At 31.4% G+C, this 20,618-nt stretch overlaps 1 protein-coding gene across 3 annotated transcripts in view; it reads right to left on the bottom strand.

Annotated features, from left to right (window-relative positions):
* The window catches only part of IP3K1 (inositol-trisphosphate 3-kinase-like protein), a 152,565-nt gene that overhangs the window by 54,706 nt on the left and 77,241 nt on the right, over nucleotides 1-20,618 (bottom strand). The window contains exon 1 of one of the 3 annotated variants that reach the window (XM_016048729.5): nucleotides 778-1,062. The exons of the other annotated variants lie outside the window; for them this stretch is intronic. Coding sequence (XP_015904215.2) covers nucleotides 778-804 — 27 coding nt within the window. The 5' untranslated portion in view covers nucleotides 805-1,062. Of the gene's footprint in view, nucleotides 1-777; nucleotides 1,063-20,618 lie in introns of those variants that run through there. 3 annotated transcript variants of the gene reach the window in all.

Below are 20,618 nucleotides of genomic sequence, written 5' to 3'. Positions count from 1 at the left end.
GACTGTAAAACTATCCGAAATCGGTTCTTATTTTACACTAGAAATCTATATTTCAATCGTTTTTCGTATCAAGTATTTCTTATTCACACTTCCTACAAAAAATAAAGACTGTAAAACTATACGAGTTCGATTTTTACTAGAAATCCGTAGTTCGATCGTTTTTCGTATCAAGTATTTCTTATTCATGTAGTTCGAAAATATTGTTTCCTACGAAAAATAAAGAAGACTGTAAAACTATCCGAAATCGGTTCTTATTTTACACTAGAAATCTATATTTCAATCGTTTTTCGTATCAAGTATTTCTTATTCACACTTCCTACAAAAAATAAAGACTGTAAAACTATACGAGTTCTATTTTTACTAGAAATCCGTAGTTCGATCGTTTTCCGTATCAAGTATTTCTTCATTCATGAATTTAAAAAATATTGCTTCCTATAAAATATACAGAAAACTGCACAACTTTCAGAGATTGGTTGAAAAGGAAATAGAAAATTGAAAGGGAATAAAATGTTTTGCTAATATAAGGGAAAATATGTTAAATGAAATTTTAAAAACACTCAAAATTCCAAATTTCTCCATATGTAAAATATTTTATCACGCGCAGTTCTTCAATGATAAAATATATTTTGCAAATATTTTCCATCGTATTTTAAATGCGTTCTAAAAGCTGATTTTCTGAAAATCACTTAACACGTTTTTTTCACTCCAGATTTTTTTAACTAGGAAAACTGTGAAGCTTAAGGTGAAAAGTAAAACTTAAAATGGAGTATAACTTACCTTACCCGCTGCATTTCCCATCCCCATGTAACGAATGTAGTACCTAAAAATATTTTATGAAGGATTTTCCAGACATCTCATTATTTGAATAAAATGTTCCTCTAAATTAAACGAAAACTGAACTGTTCTAGGATGGACAGCGGAACTGGCATAATCTCAAAAAAATTTTGGGCCGTTTTGTTATTTAAGTATTTTTTTGTCATATTTGTCAAGCGGAAACGGCTGTAACTCTCCTTCATCAGAAGAGAACGGAAACCATTAAGCACCAAGCCCGATACCACGGACAAACATTTAAACATTTTCATTTATCGCATTTATGTCAAGTTAAATGACATGCTATGAAAATTCACTCTTAAATAATGTGTCAGGTATTGGTTATTGTTGATAAAAGAAATTTAACTTTGATGTTCGTTGAAAATAAACAAGATAAAGATTTTCCCCCTTTTATTTGGACAGGTTAGAGCTAGATTTCTCTTTATGAAACAGTGATGTGAGCCTATACGATTTTTACTTTTTTTTTATCAGTTTAATATTTTTTTTCCAAATTGAAAGAAAAAAGGTAAAAAGAAATGCAGATAATCTGTACCGCAAAATTAAGAGTTGATAATTATATATTTTATTTAACGTTTAAAACAAAAGAGTTTTGAAGATAAACCTTCATTTTTCATTAGAATTTTACGCAACTACTATTAGATTTGGGACATCAGATCCTTATAATTAACATATTAATGTCTACACATTTTAGAAAGTTCTCAATTCTGGAAGTACTAAATTATCACCACTACGCTTTTACAAACTGGTTTTCTGTCTATGAAGGTGCAATCTTGTAATTAAAACTTCGACAGTTTTCCGACTAGCTAGAGTCGGAAGGAGAGTTCTAGTCTTCAATCCCAGGGGCCACGAGCGGTACCGGTCCTTGGTTTAAATGGTACCAGGCCATCCAGAGAATGTTACGTTGCTTACAATCTATTTACTGGGGTGTTTTTTACTCGGATTTGTACGACTTCCAGGGACGAGAGGTGAACCGGGAACTGAGAGACGTCACATAAAGCCGCATCAATAACGCACATGTAGTTGATTTTTATTTTGAATGCGTATTTAAATATTATTAAATTAAAAATCTTAAATCAAAGTAGTCTAAAATATAAACAATCAACTCTCCCCTCTCAAAGGGCCGTAGTAAAATTATCATAAACTGACCGATCCGCGACGATGAAAAGGTTGGGGAGCACTAAGCTAGAACACTCCTAATTCTACTGAAGCACCAGTGCCTGGTGACAGAAATTTCAATCATTCTCTGGCTGTTAGAAGTAGAATTTGTCACCAAATAGAATTTTATGCTCACTCAAAATTTCAGTTGTTTGCCAATAAACTAGAGAGTTTAAAAATCACTTGAAACTTTGAGCCTGATAAACACGTGAGACCTAGAGCCCAATATATTGGAGAACATTTCTTTTAAATGTTTAAATGTATTGTTTAATGAATAAAATTTTAAAACTAGATTTTCTGTCCGTTCCCCTCTTTAGTCGGAAATTTTAACTGCAACAAAAATTATCAATATTAATAATAGAATATTTCAATCTTATTAAAATAAAGGGAAAATTATCAATATTAATAATAGGATATTTACATATTAATAAAAGAAAGGAAGAATTATCAATATTAATAAAACAAATGAAAAATCTGTCGTATCTGTCGTATATTAATAACAGAATCTGTCGTATATTAATAACAACAAAGGCGAGAAATGTAATTCAAATTACATTTCAGACAGTTTTATATGACACATAAATATCTTATTATTTCAGCCCAGTCGATTTTGTTTCGTCGCCAAAATGTGAAGAAATACACTATAAAAATGTCCTACAATATGATAAAAATGCTTAAAATTAAAACTAATTATGCCTGTAATAATTGATAATAATTAAAATATTTTAACTAAATGTATTTAATACATAATTTTAAACAATTTTTTTCTACATATTTCTACATATTTCTGTCATTAGTTGAAGCTTTAGTTTAAGTGACATAATACAATATAGAGCCTATCAATATAGATTTAATCAATATAGAGCCTATATTGGCTGAATAATGAATATAAAATACGGATGAATCTGACAATGAGGTGTAAATATAACAAAGGGTCGAAAGGTGACAGAGGGTTTAAAAATAATTGACGGTGCAATTAAAATAATAGTTTTTCTGAATCATAATTAATTACAGTTTTAACATCAAAAATGCTATAAGAATTAATAAAAATTCAATACATAATATGAACAATCAATACATAATTCAAAACAATTAATGTAAAAATTGTTAAAAAATTTGTTACATATTATGTTTAGGCATGTGTTGTACATGTTTAATTCTAAAGAAAAATGTGTTAGATTTCATCAAGAAACTGTAGTAAACATTTTATTACACCGGGTTTTGTACGTATTTGTTAAGTAAAATATTCGCGTTTCCTTAAGTTTTGTACACTAACTGAAATTTAAAAACTTACTCTCCATGAAATTGTTTAATAATTACGAATTTTTTTTTATATTCGATATTTTTGCTTTAGTTTTTTTTTTAAAGATTTCCCCTTACCGCAAAATCCAAGCTGTTATAAATGCATTAACGTTCCTTTTTAAAAAAAATGTAATAGGGGCTACTGTAACAATAAGCGCGTTGGTATACTAATGTTCAAAATTATTGCATTTTTTAAATATGTGAATAAATGTATGTAAATAAAAATGCGAATAAGTAAAAGGAATTGATAATAAAAACCTTAGTCATAAAACAAATGCTACGGATTGCATAAATTTTTTTTTTTTTAAGTAAAAACTTAGAATCATATATTGATGACTATGACGTCAACTGTTACACTATGACGCGAAACTGCTACACTTTTGTAACATTATGTTACATTTGTGTAAATTCCTAATAATATGTTGTCTCGTAATTATATTATATCTGGCAAACTCTGCTGGAGAAAACTCGTTGGGGCGGTCCCTGCTTGTTCTGGGTTCTGTGCCAAGTTGTTCTTGCCAAGTTCTTTCCTTGTTCTGTGCCAAAAAGAATTATTTCATAATAAATTTGAAAGTCAATGTTCGAAAATCATTATAATTTAAAAAAAAAAAAAATATGGATTGCATATTGGTAATAAAGAAAAACTTTGTCATATAACAAATGTTAGAAAGGACATAAAATGTGTTTAAAATAAACTATGAATCACATATATAGTTGACCCTCACGCCATTTTTTATTTTACGACTAGTTGTAAAATGTAACAATATCGTAATAATGCGTTGCACTTAAACATTCTGAGCAGCAGAAGAGAAATAAAAGACACTTTAGTGCGAAATACGCAAACGATGTAAATCATGTTGGGAATAATAGTACTTCAGCTCAATATTTTTCTGTCTTTAAGATCAGCTATTAGGAGTCTCCCAAAATATCAAATATATTCTAGACTAGAAAATATTTTCATATCCTTTATTTTAAGATATCATAATTGTCGACTCTTAAACACAAAATTCAAATTGATTTTTTTTACCTGAAATATTTTCAAGTTCTTTAATATGGCCATATTATTGTCCTTCTGGAATTGAATTACAGGATCTGTGAATGAATTTGAGCCAAAACATGGTCCATTGTTACACCTTATTGAGATTTCATATTTGAATCGTATTGCGTGTCAAGTTACCGATATTACGGCTTAACGTTGTGCCAATTTTTCGAGATTATATTTATGATATTTAAAGAACTTCAATTAAATTTACTGTAGGTATGAATTTAAACATAAACCACCTCTCTGTAAAACTTTATCGATGGACAAGAGAACATCTTAAAAAACTAATTTGGTTTGTAATAAATAATTAAGTTAAAAAAAACTAAATATAACGACAAAGAGAAATTTTGTATAGTTCGTCTTGCCTTAACGCTAAATTTTCAGTGTTCTCCCTTGGAGTTTCTCGAAGGTCGGCGCGCCCAGCCTGCCTTTTGATACTTATAAATGCGCGCATCCCTTAAAAACACTACCTTTTTATTATTATTTTTTTCAGGAGAAGGTTGATTTCTTAACCACCTGCTTATGATCTATTTTTAGCTAGTGCTAATCATTTAACTTTAATTTTTAATTTCATTCTTTTTCTTGTACTGTCTAATTAATAAGTCAGATGAAGACAGTTGAAATTCGCGTGAATTTCAGCCCCAGAGATTTTATCTTTTATTTGGGAGGAGGGGGATTATATTAATGATTTTTTAGTCATTTTAGATTTTACCATCTTTTTTTCTGATGAATACTTTTTATTTAAAAAATGCACTCTTAATTGTTTATTTTCTTATAATTTTCAGTTTAAAATAAAGCTTTAACGCTAGATTGCCTAAGGAAGTCATTTTGACTGCTTTTAATTTCAATTAGAAAAACAATGATGCATATAATGACACAATTTCTTAGAATATTGTGACTTTTTGTACACATATAATATTTTTATTGTTAATATTTACTAATAACTTGTTATATAACTGTAAATAATATAAAAAATGTTAAAAATTAATTTAAAAAAAATTTATTTACGCATTCACAATCCAGTCATTTTTATTGTTTTTGGGCATAATTTTCAGTCTTTCTAGTGTTAAAGTTGTATATCAATTAATCCCTTTTTTCAAGTCTGCTTTTTTATTGAAGAAAATTTATACACGGAGATTGTGTTTTAGATTGACTTCTTATTATTTTTCAAAAGGTTAAAAATTTTCTGTTATTTCGATAAGGAGTGAGAATTACTGTACACATACAATAGTATAAGAGGATAATTTAAAAATTGAGGATCAAATTTAGTTATTACATAATAGTACATATTTTGATAAATTTAAACGGTGATAAATGAGTGCTCTTTCAAAACTTAAAGTGCCCCTTTCTGTGAGAAAGCACCCTGTCCTTTTTTATTCCTTCATGAAACGCTGGATTTGTAGTGAGATTTTCGAGTATCTACAGCAATAGATACCTTTCTAAGACTATTAAAGAAGACCGCCTTCACCTTTTTTCATTATTTTTGCTGAGCACTCAAAATACAGTAAATTAATTAGTGATAAAGTTAAAATTATAATTTTTTCCTAAATGTTTCAATAGGAGCACCAGTAAAAAAAGAATGTACACTACATAAGTTTTTTTTCATTAATATGCAGACATTTTGTTGAAAAATGTTTTTTATTTCATAAATTTCTAGGTGCAATAGAACTCGCGTTCATGTCCTTTCTATATTACAGACCACTTTTAAAAGCAAATGACAAATTTCAAGGTCTATACTTTTGCTCTTTTAACGACAGGATAACGCTAATGTAACTTATATTATCCTAACATATTCTTCGATGCTCGAATTTCGAACATTTAAACACAGCCAGAATTTGTTGCAAAGAGGCAGTAAACCTTAAAACTCTTCATTTTTACAATTAAAACATTCGTTAAGTTTTAGAACTATACTGAAATGCCTGTAGTTCTGCTTTTAATTTTAGAAAAAGTGGTAATATTGAGAACGTTTAACACAATACAAAAAAAAATTTTGGTTTTAAATAAAATTATTTTTCATAAAATTATTTTTCACTTTCAAGTCAGCAGATTAAAATCGATTATGCAAATCAGTATTAACAATGGATCAAAATAATGAAATGAATATATAAGCCGCAGGCAAATTGTAAAATTCGGCTTCTTGCAAACGCCGCCTGAAATTTTGCAATGCGATAGTTTAGCGCAGTTTAGAGAGAATTGGAGAAATTTTCAGTATTTTTATTTCAGTCAATTACTTACTCTCATAGGAATAAACTTTTTATAAAGCTATTTATAATAAGCCCTCACTACTCTGTGCTTATTGAAAATTGCTGGCGTCAAACTCCCAGAAATAATTTTTTTTCAAATTAGACTGACATGTATAATGGTTTACTGCAATAAGCTCAAATACTAGACAGATAGATATTTCTAGTCGCGATACTGATATACTGTTCTAGACACTTCTGATTTTTTAAATTTGGCTATCGCATTGCAAAATGTCTGTGACTATTTGCAAAAAGTAGGGTTCTACAATTTGCCTACAGCGTATATATCCATCGACTGATTCGTATCACTGATACGAATGAACTGATGTAGAATATCAACCTTTGCGAATATGCTGGTTATAATGAACCCTTTTGGTTCAGGAAATCTCGGATGATAGGTACTTTTATTTACGTCGCACTAGAGCTGCACAATGGGCTATTTTATTTTATTTTATTTTATTTTATAACCGTCGTTGAACAGTCGACCCCATTTTGGTAATACGACTACTAATGTTCAACTCAGTAGCCTTGCAATTTTGAAACCAATCAAGAAAACAAGGGAACTCATGGATCAAGCATTGGGAGAAATTTGCTTCAGAAGAGGACTTTTTTGATGGAAGTAATCCGCGTTTGCGTTACAGAGAGGGGAAAACCACGATAACTTACCACGGTTAGCCTGGCGGCAAGGGGACTCTAACCCATGATGGGTCTAACACTGAGGATATTTTTTACGTCAGCGCTGTGGTCGGTCCAAGCCAATGGCCGAATTCGTATCCGGTACACCTTATTGGAAAGCGAACGCTCTATCTCCTAAGCCACCACAGCTCACAATGGGTTATTGGCGATGATCTGGTAAACATCCCTGAGGATGATCCGAAGACAAGCCATCACAATTTTGATCCTCTGCAGAGGGGATGGCTCCTCCAGTTTGGTAGCCCGACGACCTGCGCGCGAAGTCAAACACTTAACTGTAGAACAGTTTAACAATCTTGGATCAGGATTTTCAAACTGTATATTAACAGGGGTCTGTCTAGGTTTTTCTGAGAGGTACCTATTTTGTGAAAATTTAGACATAATTTGTGAAAAATTAAAAATTATATTTAAAAATCAACACAAAAATGTGGTAAAAACATGGATTTATGGCTTCTTAAGGATGCAAAAATAAAATTTTAAGAAAAATTTCCTAAAATTGAATTTGTGAAACTACCGTTTTTCCTAAAGTTGAATTTGTGAAGGTACCGCTAAACGGTAGTAAATTCGGCTTGGACAGACCCCTGATTAATTATAGTGGCATAAGAGAGCAATTTAAGTAAAAAGATATATTTTTACAGTATTTTTAATCTCTAGTATTCTATGAATTTGAAGTAATTTTAAAATAAGCTGTTCTAAACCAAAGGTCAGAAACACTACATTATTTTTGTAGCTAACTGAAGCTACTTTATTACAAATGTAGTTAAATACGGGCATAATTACTCTTTTTTTAAATGTGGTGACTGCAAACTACATTTGAAATGTAGTCACTACATCACTAAGAAGACGAACTGTGCTAAAGAACTTTATTTACTCCAATGTTCAAAATAGTTTTGGTTTAAAAAAAAAACAAAGACTATTTAAACTCAAGGAATTACATAAGCGAGTTTGTTATTGTAAACCATTTTTTACGAATTTGTTCTTTTAACTTTATTTTTCTCGGCAGCGAATATTTAATTTAAAAAATGCTTGGAAATAATCAACTATTTTCAATTTTATAAGTGTTTAACTTCTTGTTTCCTCTAAGGAAAAAAACAAGCACATCGAAAATTACAAGCAAAATATGTTCCCATCTATTGAAATAACAGCAAATGTTTCATGAGTATATATTCGCATTTGAAGATTTGGTCAAAGTGATAAGCTTTTATACGTAATGGCTTGTTTAAATATTAGTAATACGTAATTCTAATTAACACTCGGCCACAGGGGCTCTTTCATTACGTCCATTTCGAAGATTCGTATCCGATTTGAAAAATTAGTTGTGTTGGAACCCATGTTAAAAGTAGTTGCCAGGAAGCGCTACCAAGTACTTTTTTGTGTCTAACCAACCTTCATATCTAAATTAACTTAATCTTTGTAAGTAACTTTTGTATCTCATTTAATCTTTAAACTATTCATCCAAATTAGTAGTACCAAAATTAAAAACCAAATCACTCAATGATTTAATATTCAAGTCTATTCTTGATACGAAAGCCAGTATCTGGTGAATTTCAGTTAAACCTCTTGAGGCACAGCGCCCAATAAATTGGACATCATTTGGTATAGCTTTATCTCTTAAAGAATCATATTTTTAGATTTTTTTTTGTTAGCATGTTTTTAGTAAGTGATTGTATAAATACAATTAGATTTATATTCGTTGGTAAAAGAAAAGAAATTCGATTTAATGAACAGTTTGGGCAGTTTTATAGCATATAAATACCCTATTAGTTAAGTCTATTGAAGTTCATTACATTACAAAAAAAAAAAAAAAAAATGTGGAGAAGTACTATATAAAAATCTCACAATATTCAAATCATGCCAGAAATTGAAATTTATTATTTTCATGTAGTAATTAAAAATAACTAAAATAAATTAAACAATTTTAACTCACTGAATATTTCTTTTAAATAATTTTATCTCATTTATGATTTAACTTACTTCTAAGTTACATATTTTTTAAGAAAAAAATCGCATTTTCTGGTCGCAGGGGAATAAATAACAATCTATGCCATTGACGCTTAATAAAACAACTCTATTTTAAAACGCCCGGACACAATTCTCCAAAATAGTTACGCGTTGTTTATTCATTTATCTAATTTTTAAATACACTTCACTTTCAAGGAGGATTTATAGCACGCTTATCAAATTGAAAAGAAAAATAGGATTTCATCAAGATGTCCTCTTTAAAAAAAGAGTGAAAGTAATACAGTTTTCGTGATTTGCACCACTCACCACTAGTAAGAAAAACAGATTTTCAAAGCTAAGACGTGCGATAAGTGTGGTAAACACTCGAGATAAGTCTTTTAACAGTAGTAAAGTAAAAAGAAAAATGAACCTTTTTAACTTGTGAAGAGTAATGACGTTGATTGTTGACGTAAGTCTTACAAAACATAGGATTATTTTTTGCAAAAACATTGAGAAAATCCCACAAAAAGGTGAAATGATTATATTGTTCTGTGAATGGTTTTTAATAGCGCGTATAAGATTTTAGGATAAAACAACCCTTCTTTGACGAAACAACCATTACTTGATTGTTTATGATTTAGAGAAATCATTAACCTTGATAATAGTTTAAATGAAAGTACCAGTCTAGAAAAATGAAAACTTGATCTCCTAATACTCAGATACTACTTAACAATTTAGATATAGATAATTTGAAAATAAATAAATAAATAAAATTTCAGTCTGTTCCGGTAAATGTTTCAAACAAAGACAAATTTATACAAAAACAATAAAAAATTTACACATTGCCAATACATTGAAACAACTTGAAATTGCGTGTCAAAATACGAGCACTACAAGGTGTTCTTTGAACTTGCTATATATTGTTTATTGAGTGATTGACTTGAACACTTTGACTTTGAATCTATAACTACACAATAGAAGGATAAACAAAGGTTGCCCAAACAAAACAAAAAAACGAACTTTAATAATACCATCAGACATGTAGGGAAAACAGCGTAACCCTTCAGTGTTATAAATAAACGTAAGAAAAATGCTCCCGCATATAGCATAAAATGAGAGCATCTAAAGTGAACATAAAGTCTCAGAAAAACGAATTCAAAATGTCCCTTTTTTTTATACAGATGGTGACTGTGCCATTCATTTACTATGGTCAAAGTGTTGCACAGATGTCATAATTCTTAGCTCTTCGATTACCTCCTATAATTTCATCATTAACAGCAATGAATTCATGAATAATCAAGCCCTTCTATAGTCCTCGGACTTCGTAGATCCTATAATGATCTACTCCATTTTTGTAAACTTTTGCACCGTTTTCTCGCAATCGTATGTCTTAAACTCCGTTAGCCATAAAAAGGAAACAGATGAAAAATATCCGTAACGCAGTACCCTCACCTTTTACCAATAAAAAAAATTAACACGTTTTGTTCGGTTTTGGGAGCATTCCTCTTAGTTAAACTTTACATTCACTTTAAATTCTCTTCTGTAAATCAGTTCATCAGTTGAAAGGTATTTGGTGTTACTAGAACTTTGATATAATTTAACAGAGGGCTTTTACGAATTCATCTCTGTTGCTCCCGTGGGCAACTGTAATATGTGACATCGTGTATCATCGGACCATCATAGGATGAGTTGTGGTGCAAATATCCCTCTTATTTATTGGTGTCTACAATTTGGTTTAAATTGGTCGATTTGCAGTGCAGCCTTCTAACCTTATTACATGTTAACCAGAAGGGTGGCGCAATTACACGCCAGACGCTATAACGTGTGTCTACTTTTCATTTGGTCTAACCTCATAGTTATGGTGCACCCAATTTAAAGTAACATATAGTTAATACATACTAGAGAAGGGATGAACTTATGGCACTCGTGCTTATTAGTGACGAATAGCATGTATTTCGGTGGCACGCGACTGGTACAAATGAAATAATCTTTTTCACTTAAGTTCATTAAAAATAAAATTTTAATGTGAATAATTAAAATCCTAAGGTAATCAGCCATCAAAATCTGATTTAGAAGCTAGTACGAACATTGGCCCCATTATGTGCAAAACCTAGTCATACAGTCCTTTTAAAATGTTCCATTTTTGATGATTACGTCAGATTGAAACATAAACAGCAAACATACATAGTTACAAAGTATGTTACGATAATTTAAAATTAAAGCAGGCATAAAGATGATTTTTAAAAATAATTTAAGTTGCACATCCAGGGACGCCACGAGCGACTGAAAATTTATTAAAACTAATTTTGATTTATTTTATTTACTTTTTCAATCGTCATCATTACTCACTTACTAATTATTCATATATCAATATTATCTATAAGTAGAAAACATTCTTTGCATTCTCTTTCAGTAATAAACTAAAAGAAATATGTTAGAAAAAGTTGCTAGTTTTGATATCTTTTAAGAGTTTTATGGGCTATTTATTAGTCCCCACTTATAAGTCACCGAGGCATCCACTCACTTAGGACACCGAAATTTTTTTTATTGTAAAAACACATGAAACTACATCATTGCATGACTTCCATGCATACCAGATGCGCGAAGTTGGAGGTGTAGAAAAAAATTAAAAAGATGAAACATTGATAAACTTTATCACGATAAAAAGTAAATATATTAAAACAAGAACAATATACATTAAGACAAGACCAATGTACATTAAAACAAGAACAATATACATTAAAACAAGAACAATATACATTAAAACAAGAACAATATACATTAAAAACACAAACAAAAATAATTTCTGTACGTCAACTGCATCATCTCTTTTGCCTCCCAATATCGACTATAAAGGTTTTCTTCTTTCAAAGAAGGACACTTTGATTTTTCAATTTCGAAATTAAGCTTGTTGTTGTTCATTTACGTCGCACTAGAGCTGCACAATGGGCTATTGGAGACATTTGGGAAACATCCCTGAGGATGATCCGAAGACATGCCATCACAATTTTTATCCTCTGCAGAGGGGGTGGCACCCCCGCTTCGGTAGCCTGACGACCTGCTCGCGAAGTCGAGCACTTTATGGTAGAACAGTTTAACGAGGACCCATACCGCACACTGACCGCAGCCAGTCAGTGGCGTAGCGAGCTTAACTCGCGCCCGGGGCACAATACCTTTTTAGCGCCCCCCCCCCATTCGAAAACCATACAATATAATATGTTAAATATACTCGCAGATTAATAAATAAATAAATAAAGTAAAATAAATAAAGTCATAGGCTCAAGCTAGGCTTTAAATTTGAGACAAAAATGTTGTTGAGAAAACAAGACTAGATTTTGAAATGTATATGGTCATCTAGAATTAGTTCAAAAGATACCTATTATTTATTTTTCATATTTATAAAGAAATATTTTAAAAACACGCAGTTTTGAAACAATAAAAAAGTAAATATTTATTATCTCTAAGGAGATACATATATTTAAAGGATTATAATACATTAATAAAACTAATTACTATGTATAAATTTTCCTTGCTTTTGATGAAGCAAATTTATCAATAATATCATCGAAGCTGATAATTTCAAATTTTTCTCTTTCCACACTTAAAAATGCTAGGTCACTTAGGTGATCTTGTCCCATCGTTGATCGTAGATATGTCAAAATTAATTTTAAATTGCTGAATGGACGTTCGCAGCGAGCAATTGATACTGAGATAGTCAGGAGTATTTGAAGTGCCACTCTCAGGTTTGGAAAATCATCTTCTCCATACGAGATTATAAAAGTAAGAAATTCTAATGTAGTTTTAGGTTCGATTTTTTTTTTCTACTGCGGAGTAACATTTTGCAGTCACATATTTCGATAACGAGTTCTATTCCATTGAAATCTGTATCATAAAATTCACCCAAATTTTTAAAAAATTTTTTAAGGTTGTTATCAACATTATCCTTGTTTAATAAATTTTCAACGTCTAGTAGAAATGCAAGTTTGAAATTAAGGTCACTTAATCGTGTACATATTTCTTGTTGGAGAAGATCAAGAACGCTTTCCATAACGCGAGAAATTTCACTTTCTGCGGAAATACCAACATCTCTAGCCAATTCTCCGGGCATTTTGCGGCGTTTTCTTACACGTATTGTTGCATCAATATCCCATTCTTCACAAAGAGACTTCGCTTTTTCTAATGCCTCTTCACAGAGCTTGTCTCGAATTTCGGCTAGTTCATTGATTCAAGATCATGGAACGCTTCTTTAAAATTCATTCCAGGATCTTGTAATCTGAGCTGCGCGCGATCAATCCTCCTTAAGATTTCACACCAGAAATGAACTTAAGGTATGAAACTAAAAGTTAGTATATTTTGCAACAGAATTGTAACTTCACTTCTGGTGTCACTTGTAGTGGTAGTGTCCTCTGCTAATTTTTCTAATAGTTCTACTATATTCTCTAGCCCATCGACGATAACCGCTTGTATTCTGGAGCTCCATTGTAACGTTTTGAACGTGAGAAAAATAGATACGTATATGTTTTCAATTATTCCAAAACATGTCACAACGATTGGATCTTGTTTAGCTGCAGTAGCTCCTACTGATTTTTTTCCATTATTCTTTGTTGAACGCCAGATGTGTGACCTGCCATCTCGGCAGCATTATCGTAACATTGTGATCTGCAGTTTGTTAATGAAATTTCATCGGAATTTAATTTTTATAAAATTGTATTTTCTATCGAGGCTGTATCTTTATCGTGTATTTCAATAATACCCAAAAAAGATTCTTTGATGAAACTTTTTTATGGATAAAATCAACATCTACATACCTAGCGACTTGGGACATTTGTTCTCGATGAGAGATATCAGGAGTTAAATCAAACAAAAGTCCATAATATTTATTTCTTTTGATATCGTTTATTAGTTGATTTCGAATTGTAGATGCCAAAAGATGAATGAATTCATTTTGAATCTGTGGGGACAAATATGAGACAGTTTTTGGAGTTCCTGTGGCATGTTTAAGATGATTTACTAGTAGCGGATCAAACTGAGCTACAAATATAAATAAAGATAATAGGTTTCCTACATTTATACCATCTTGAAGTGCTAGTTTTTCAACATGGCCAAGTAGAGGAAGATTTTGTATAATTAAATACCTCAATCAAGCTAATATTTTTTTAAATATATTTCGCCACCGTTCTTTTTAGGACTGAATGTTTGCTTCTAATGATACATGTGGAATACAGATCCGATCTACGAAGCATTCATCCTATCACGTGATGATATCAAGGACACTTACCTCTACATTTACTCTTCCTTTACAGTTACACCATGGTAGTTGGAATGACTGGCTCGAGGAGGATGCCAGTGGAAATTGTAGCTTATTTTGTTATAATATATTTTTATTAAGTTTAGCACAGCTTCTTTATTTTTGAGAAACCCTCGCTTCACCCCCTTTATCCTACATACATCATTTCCCGTTCTACTTATTAATCTTCGTTCTGTTTCTTTCCAAGCCGTAAGTGATTTTCAGTGATTTGGATTTCTTTCATGGCTAATCAATTCACCTTTTTTCTTGCATTTATAAAAACCAGCAGATGTTACGAAAGATGATTGTGTAGCGGAATTTGATGTAATAAACAGTAAGCAACAAAAACCTGCATTATTTTTTGGTGAATATAACTAGGATCGGTTAACTTCAGTTCCTTCTTCTTCATTACCGTCCCGTCGAGAAAACCAAGATTTTGGCATTAGAGTTAGACGATTAATTGACCGTGACTGTACATGTAAGTACATTAGAGGGTTATTGTTACTGTTTTAAAATTACAAGCGTAAGCTACATTGCGTTTATAGAAATAAAAAAAAAATAGTGTTCTGAAAGGAAGAATGTTTGTACTTTGCACTCTGCAAATATTTATTGTAACATATTATTTTATCAGACAAATCAAGAAAGGATATAATTTATGTAACCATACAGCGTAGATGCCATAAGGAAGTGCTGACAGACACAGGTCGAGTCAGCCCTGCCAGTAGAAAAGACGTGCCATTTCTATTATGAATATATTATTACAGTTTGATTTAGACTATTAGTGTTCCTTTTTTTCCTTTTTATTTACGAATTAACATTTATTATATTACACTGGCACTAAATTTAAAATATATTTTCTAGAAATCAATTATAATAAAAATAAAAATTATCCAGCTTTTTTTTTGTTTTACGGGCCATTTGGCGCCCCTTTATGTGTAGCGCCCGGGGCATGATGCCCCCCCTTGCCCACCCCTCGCTACGCCACTGCAGCCAGTGATGCTTGACTTCGGCTGGGAGCCGTGTCTTAACGATCAATACACTGCGGGACAAATTATGTTTGCACAAAATGCACGATTATTAATGATAATGCGGTATTGCTGTTTATCCCCAGATGAAATGCCGCTACTGCGAAGGATCTGGGATATCATGAATCGGATATCTCCATCCCTTATCCCTAGTGTCTATTTAAGTCAATTTAGCTTCAGAATCTTTTCTTACAGTATATTTAAATATCATTTTATGGGTGTAAACGATAAGTCACTATTATTTAACTGCAAAATTTCTGTATCCTTTTTAGCTTAGTTTATCAGTCTATTCGTCTCCAGCTTTTCCAAGATGCGTCAGTATCCATTGCAATACAACATTCATTCCATTTGAGGCTAAAAATTTTAAGAGTTCTTCTACAAGATTCAAAGATTCTAGATTCCTCGTAATTGTGCGTAGAAATAGCTCAGAGGTTTTCAATTGAATTTGGAAAAAAAATGACAATGTTTTTTGAACTGAATTGTTCCAACAGTATCCGTTCCAGCCGCAGTTTTAATTCCCTCCAGTTCTCCATCAAAATTGGTCCTAAATAATCCAAGGAGATTCAGAATTCAAAAAGCTCCGAATGCACACCAGCTCCTACTTAGTGGAACATTTTCGATCCCTCAATACATAATATTAAGCCAGTTATTCTTTGGAGTAAATTGTCCCCATAGCAACTGTATTTAGTTCAGCTTCGTTTGATGGTGTCTTTGTTATAGCATGCACCAAATAACATTCGTTTCTAATAGATTTTGAAGTAACGTTTCTTGCGTTCCTAGCACATTTAACACTTTCTTCGCGGCAATAACGCGTCTTTATCCCACCTCTGCAGTTAGAGTTTCACTGCAGCACTAAAATTGGAACAAAACACAAGTTCTTTTAAAACTTGTTTATTTTACTTTAGAAAATAATAATCAATAACCATATTCATACTAATACAACAATAAAGCACAGCGAATGTTCCTGGAAGAAGAGTTCTGAAAGGGTTAAAGCTACACGTGCCACCTGGACAATGCTAAATGAGTAGCAACTTTTGTAAGATTAAAGCTATGTTTACACTTGAAAATAATAACCCGCTTTTTAAACTGGCACACTTCTCAAAAAAAGTTAACTTATCTTAGTAATTCCCAATAACAATCGGATTTGTGTTGTTGAAACTCAGACTAAGGGTTACTATTGATTTCTACTGTGTATGAAGGACGGTTATTGGAAAACAATTTATATTTTGAGTAAGAATGCAAAGTAGTAAAAATAGTTATGATTCAATTAATAACCTGAGAACAATAGTCACAGGTTTGTTTTTAAAATTGCTGTGTTAAAGATGCAAATAACGCGTACGATACTAGTGCTACAGAAGAACTATCAATTATTTTTTCATAACTCTTTTGAGTAATAATAGCGCAATGAGTCATTCCAAAAAATAATTTATTTCAAAACAACAACAGGCGTGAAAAACGCACCAAAATTACATCTTGTTTACAACCACAACTAATCTTAGCTATAAAATTGCGATTAAAGACATTTATTGAAGGATTTACATTTTTCCTTAAACCGTATTTCCTACGCGAAAGTGCGCACGCATTTTTTGCGTCATTAATAATATGACTCATTCACAAGAACTTATGAATCAAATAATTGGCCCTTTCTTTTAAAGGTTGCTGAAATTTCACAGCATTTCCGGTATTAAATTACCGAACCATCTTTTTTGAATTAAACTAATATCGCCAAAATGATTCATTTTAAACTTGTTTGGTAACTCCCCAAAACGAAGTTTAACTGGGTAAGATTTTGTTTTGCAATAGCTGTTGAACTTGAACGCTAGTTCAACAAAGATGTTTTAAAACTTTGCAGGATTTGTTAATTAACTCAGAAACTTTTTGTAGCTAAACAAAGAAGATTTGACAATGACTGATGACACCCGGGAACAAATTTTTTGCTGCATTTATACAAATATTTAATATTGCCTAATTCGGGTGTGGGGATTTCTAATCTGAAACTAGTTTTGTTCTTAAAGCAACAAATTTTTTAAATGACATTTTTCATCTTTTCCTTTTTGTCGAAATGTACAAGTTTAAAAACGTTTTCTACAGCAGGAGGTCGTGTAAATGTCTAACTTATGAGCAAACTTATTGGGATAAACTTAGACAAATGACAAACTTCTAGGGAAGTTAGGGCACGTCATCAGATACTGCGTCCGGAAATGTCTTCGTACGCCGCTAAGGGTGCTTCCTCTATTATGTTCAGCTGTTCAGAAGCACTCGAAACTGTTAATGGGATAGCACATAAAGCGACGCATGACAGCAATTCCGGGTATGGGTTCCTATGCAATTTTAATTCTGATAATGCGCCCTAACTCCCCTAAAAGTTTGTTGCAACATTTTTGCTATCTATTGTTTTGTATAACGAGCTTAAACTTGCACAAATATAGACTATAACTGCCATTTAAAAACTGTATCATGGAGAGAAAAACCGATTGCAGATTAGAAATCAGTGACGTGAAAATATTGACGACCCTTAAAGAAATTTAATTCAATTAAAAACAGATTTGTTCCCAAGTGTAATCAGCGGTAAATTAAGATTGTCTGGAGAAAAAAAAATTTTACTCTACCAGAAAGATATTATAATTTACAGTCCAAAATTAACAGTTGCCCCCCTTCCAAAGGGAAATAAATTTTTAAAATGTTGATCGCCACTTTTTTTTTCTTTTTTTGTGCCGAAAATATTTTTCTATGCACTTTTTACTTCTGTTATTATTTATTACACGGGTAATTTAATTCGGGTAATTTTACGTGGGTTCAAAATTTCAGGACAAAATAAGTCCTCTGCGAAGTGGGATTGTCTCAATGGAGTTCTCCCATCACCTAGACCAGCGGTTCCCACTTTTTTACGACTATGGAACTCTATACGATCGAGCATCTTTAGGTGGAAACCCAAGTTAACAAATAAAATTATTAAGCTGTGAATATATCAACAGAAATTAAATAAAGAATTATTTTGGTTATATTTAATGTGTAAAATGAAATTTATTTATTCAGTCATTGCTTTATCAAAAATAAACTTAAAACGATAGAATTTATGTCAAACAGTTGAAATCGCAGTCCTGGAATAGCATCTAGATTAGTTATGAATTATTTTTTTGTACAGCATAAGCTGAAAATAAATAAAGTATGTTGAATTATAGTTAAAAAAAAAAGAACTTATAAACCTTGAGAACGGCTATCTGGGAAACATAATTCTTCATTCTAAGACTTGATCATTTCATATTGAATTGAACAGTTCGATGAGAAATAAAAATACAATTTTCTATAAATGTATGTTCTTTTCCTAATTTATTCAATTTAATGTCATTAGAAGAAATATTTTTTAAATAAGTTTTTCTACTTCTTTTTTATTGTTATTTTACTTAAATAATTTCATAAAAATAACCAAAATATCAAATAAATGATGGTTTCATGTTTGGATATGAATATAATGACGAATTTCAAAAATCATTACTGTTTCAAAAGACTTAAACAATGGCAAACACTTAAACAATGGTTGAACAATGCCAATTATGAAACTAAATGATGCAATGATAAAAAGATAGGTACATCTTATCGTTCAAATGGGCCACAACATTAAAATTCAACTATGTTGAGTTTCATTTTTTTCACTTAAGAAAATTAAATAGAAACAGGGCCTGATTTATCTTAAGGCCTGAGAAGCCCAGGCCAAGGACCCTCACGTTTCTGAGGTATTAACTTTTCATCATTAAACAAATTTTCATCTTTGAAAACTATATTTTTCAAGTGGACTTAAAAGAAGAATTTTGCTTACATCTAAAACGTAGTAAAAATCGCAACGTAGAAGAATCACTTCCAAAAAACACTTCTATTGCCACCAAAATTTGCAAAAACAGCAGACCCAATTTTGAGTCTACGACTACCAATATTCAACTCCGTTTCTTGTACTTTTGAACTCAATCAAGAAGACAAGAGAACTACTGGATCAAGTACTGGAAGAAATTTGTCTTTGTGGAGGACTTTTTGATGGAACTAACCCACATTTGCATTACATATAGAGGAAAACCAAGAAAACTTCCGTGGTTTTCCTGAAGGCAAGGGGATTCTAACCCACAATCCGTCACCAACAGAGAGTATTAAGCACTGCGATCAGTGCGAGCCGGGTGTGAAATTCGTACCGACCAGCCATCAGAGTTTCGAACACGGGTGACCTCATTGGAAGGAGAGTGCTTTATCCCCTGAGCCACCACGGCACTCCTAAGTCTACTAATAAAGAACCTAATTTTTAAAATTTTTATTATTAAAATATTGAAGCACCTCAAATTATTTTCACAAAATCTTAAAAGTCGGCCAAGCTCTCTAAGAAGTTTATTTGCGATGAGTTGCACTGTTTTTCACAAAAGAAATATTAGCAAAGCTTTATCTAGAATCCATGGAAAGAAAAAAATGTATAAGATATCTAACAGATTTTTCCTTATCTCCTCAAAAATTTCTCACGTAAGTTTGCATGCTTTTTCTTCTTATCCACAACAGCAAGACAGTTTTACGAAATTAGCGAAAATAATTGTCATGCCTGAATTAAAGATCACAGAGAAGCTTATTGAACATTTCCGGTTCTAAATTATCTAACAATTTACTCAGAATTCACCCTGACCAATAAATAACTTCTAATACCCTGAATTACCGCATTCAACGAAAATGATTAAGTTAAGAAATATAAAAAAGAAAAAGGAGAAAGGAAAAAAAAAAAAGAAAGACTTGTATGAAAGAAGTCGATAGTATTTTGCCATAAGCTGTAAATATTTTTATCATTTTGAGGTTGGATGACTGGTTCGAAAACCCCCATTATGTCTCGCTTAAGTGCAAAACGACATGCTTATTGTTCTATAAATATTTAAATTGCGTCATTATGACGTCATTGATGGAAAAAGCTTGAACTAAATTTGAAATTGTGCGTACAGAATTTTAAAATTAATTTAAATGGGGTTTAGTAATTACAACCGATAAGCAAATTACAGGCTATAAAGAAACATTTATTTTAATTTATAACTGTGACGTCCGTAGTTTTGTATGGTTTTGTTTTAATTTGAATTTATAAA

Source organism: Parasteatoda tepidariorum, chromosome 8 (assembly GCF_982258835.1).
Source record: "Parasteatoda tepidariorum strain Cologne lab strain chromosome 8, Ptep-v5.0, whole genome shotgun sequence".
In the NCBI taxonomy this organism is placed as follows: Eukaryota; Metazoa; Arthropoda; class Arachnida; order Araneae; family Theridiidae; genus Parasteatoda; species Parasteatoda tepidariorum.
Note: the sequence above shows the minus strand (reverse complement) of the source record. Positions and strands in the feature narration are given on the sequence as shown.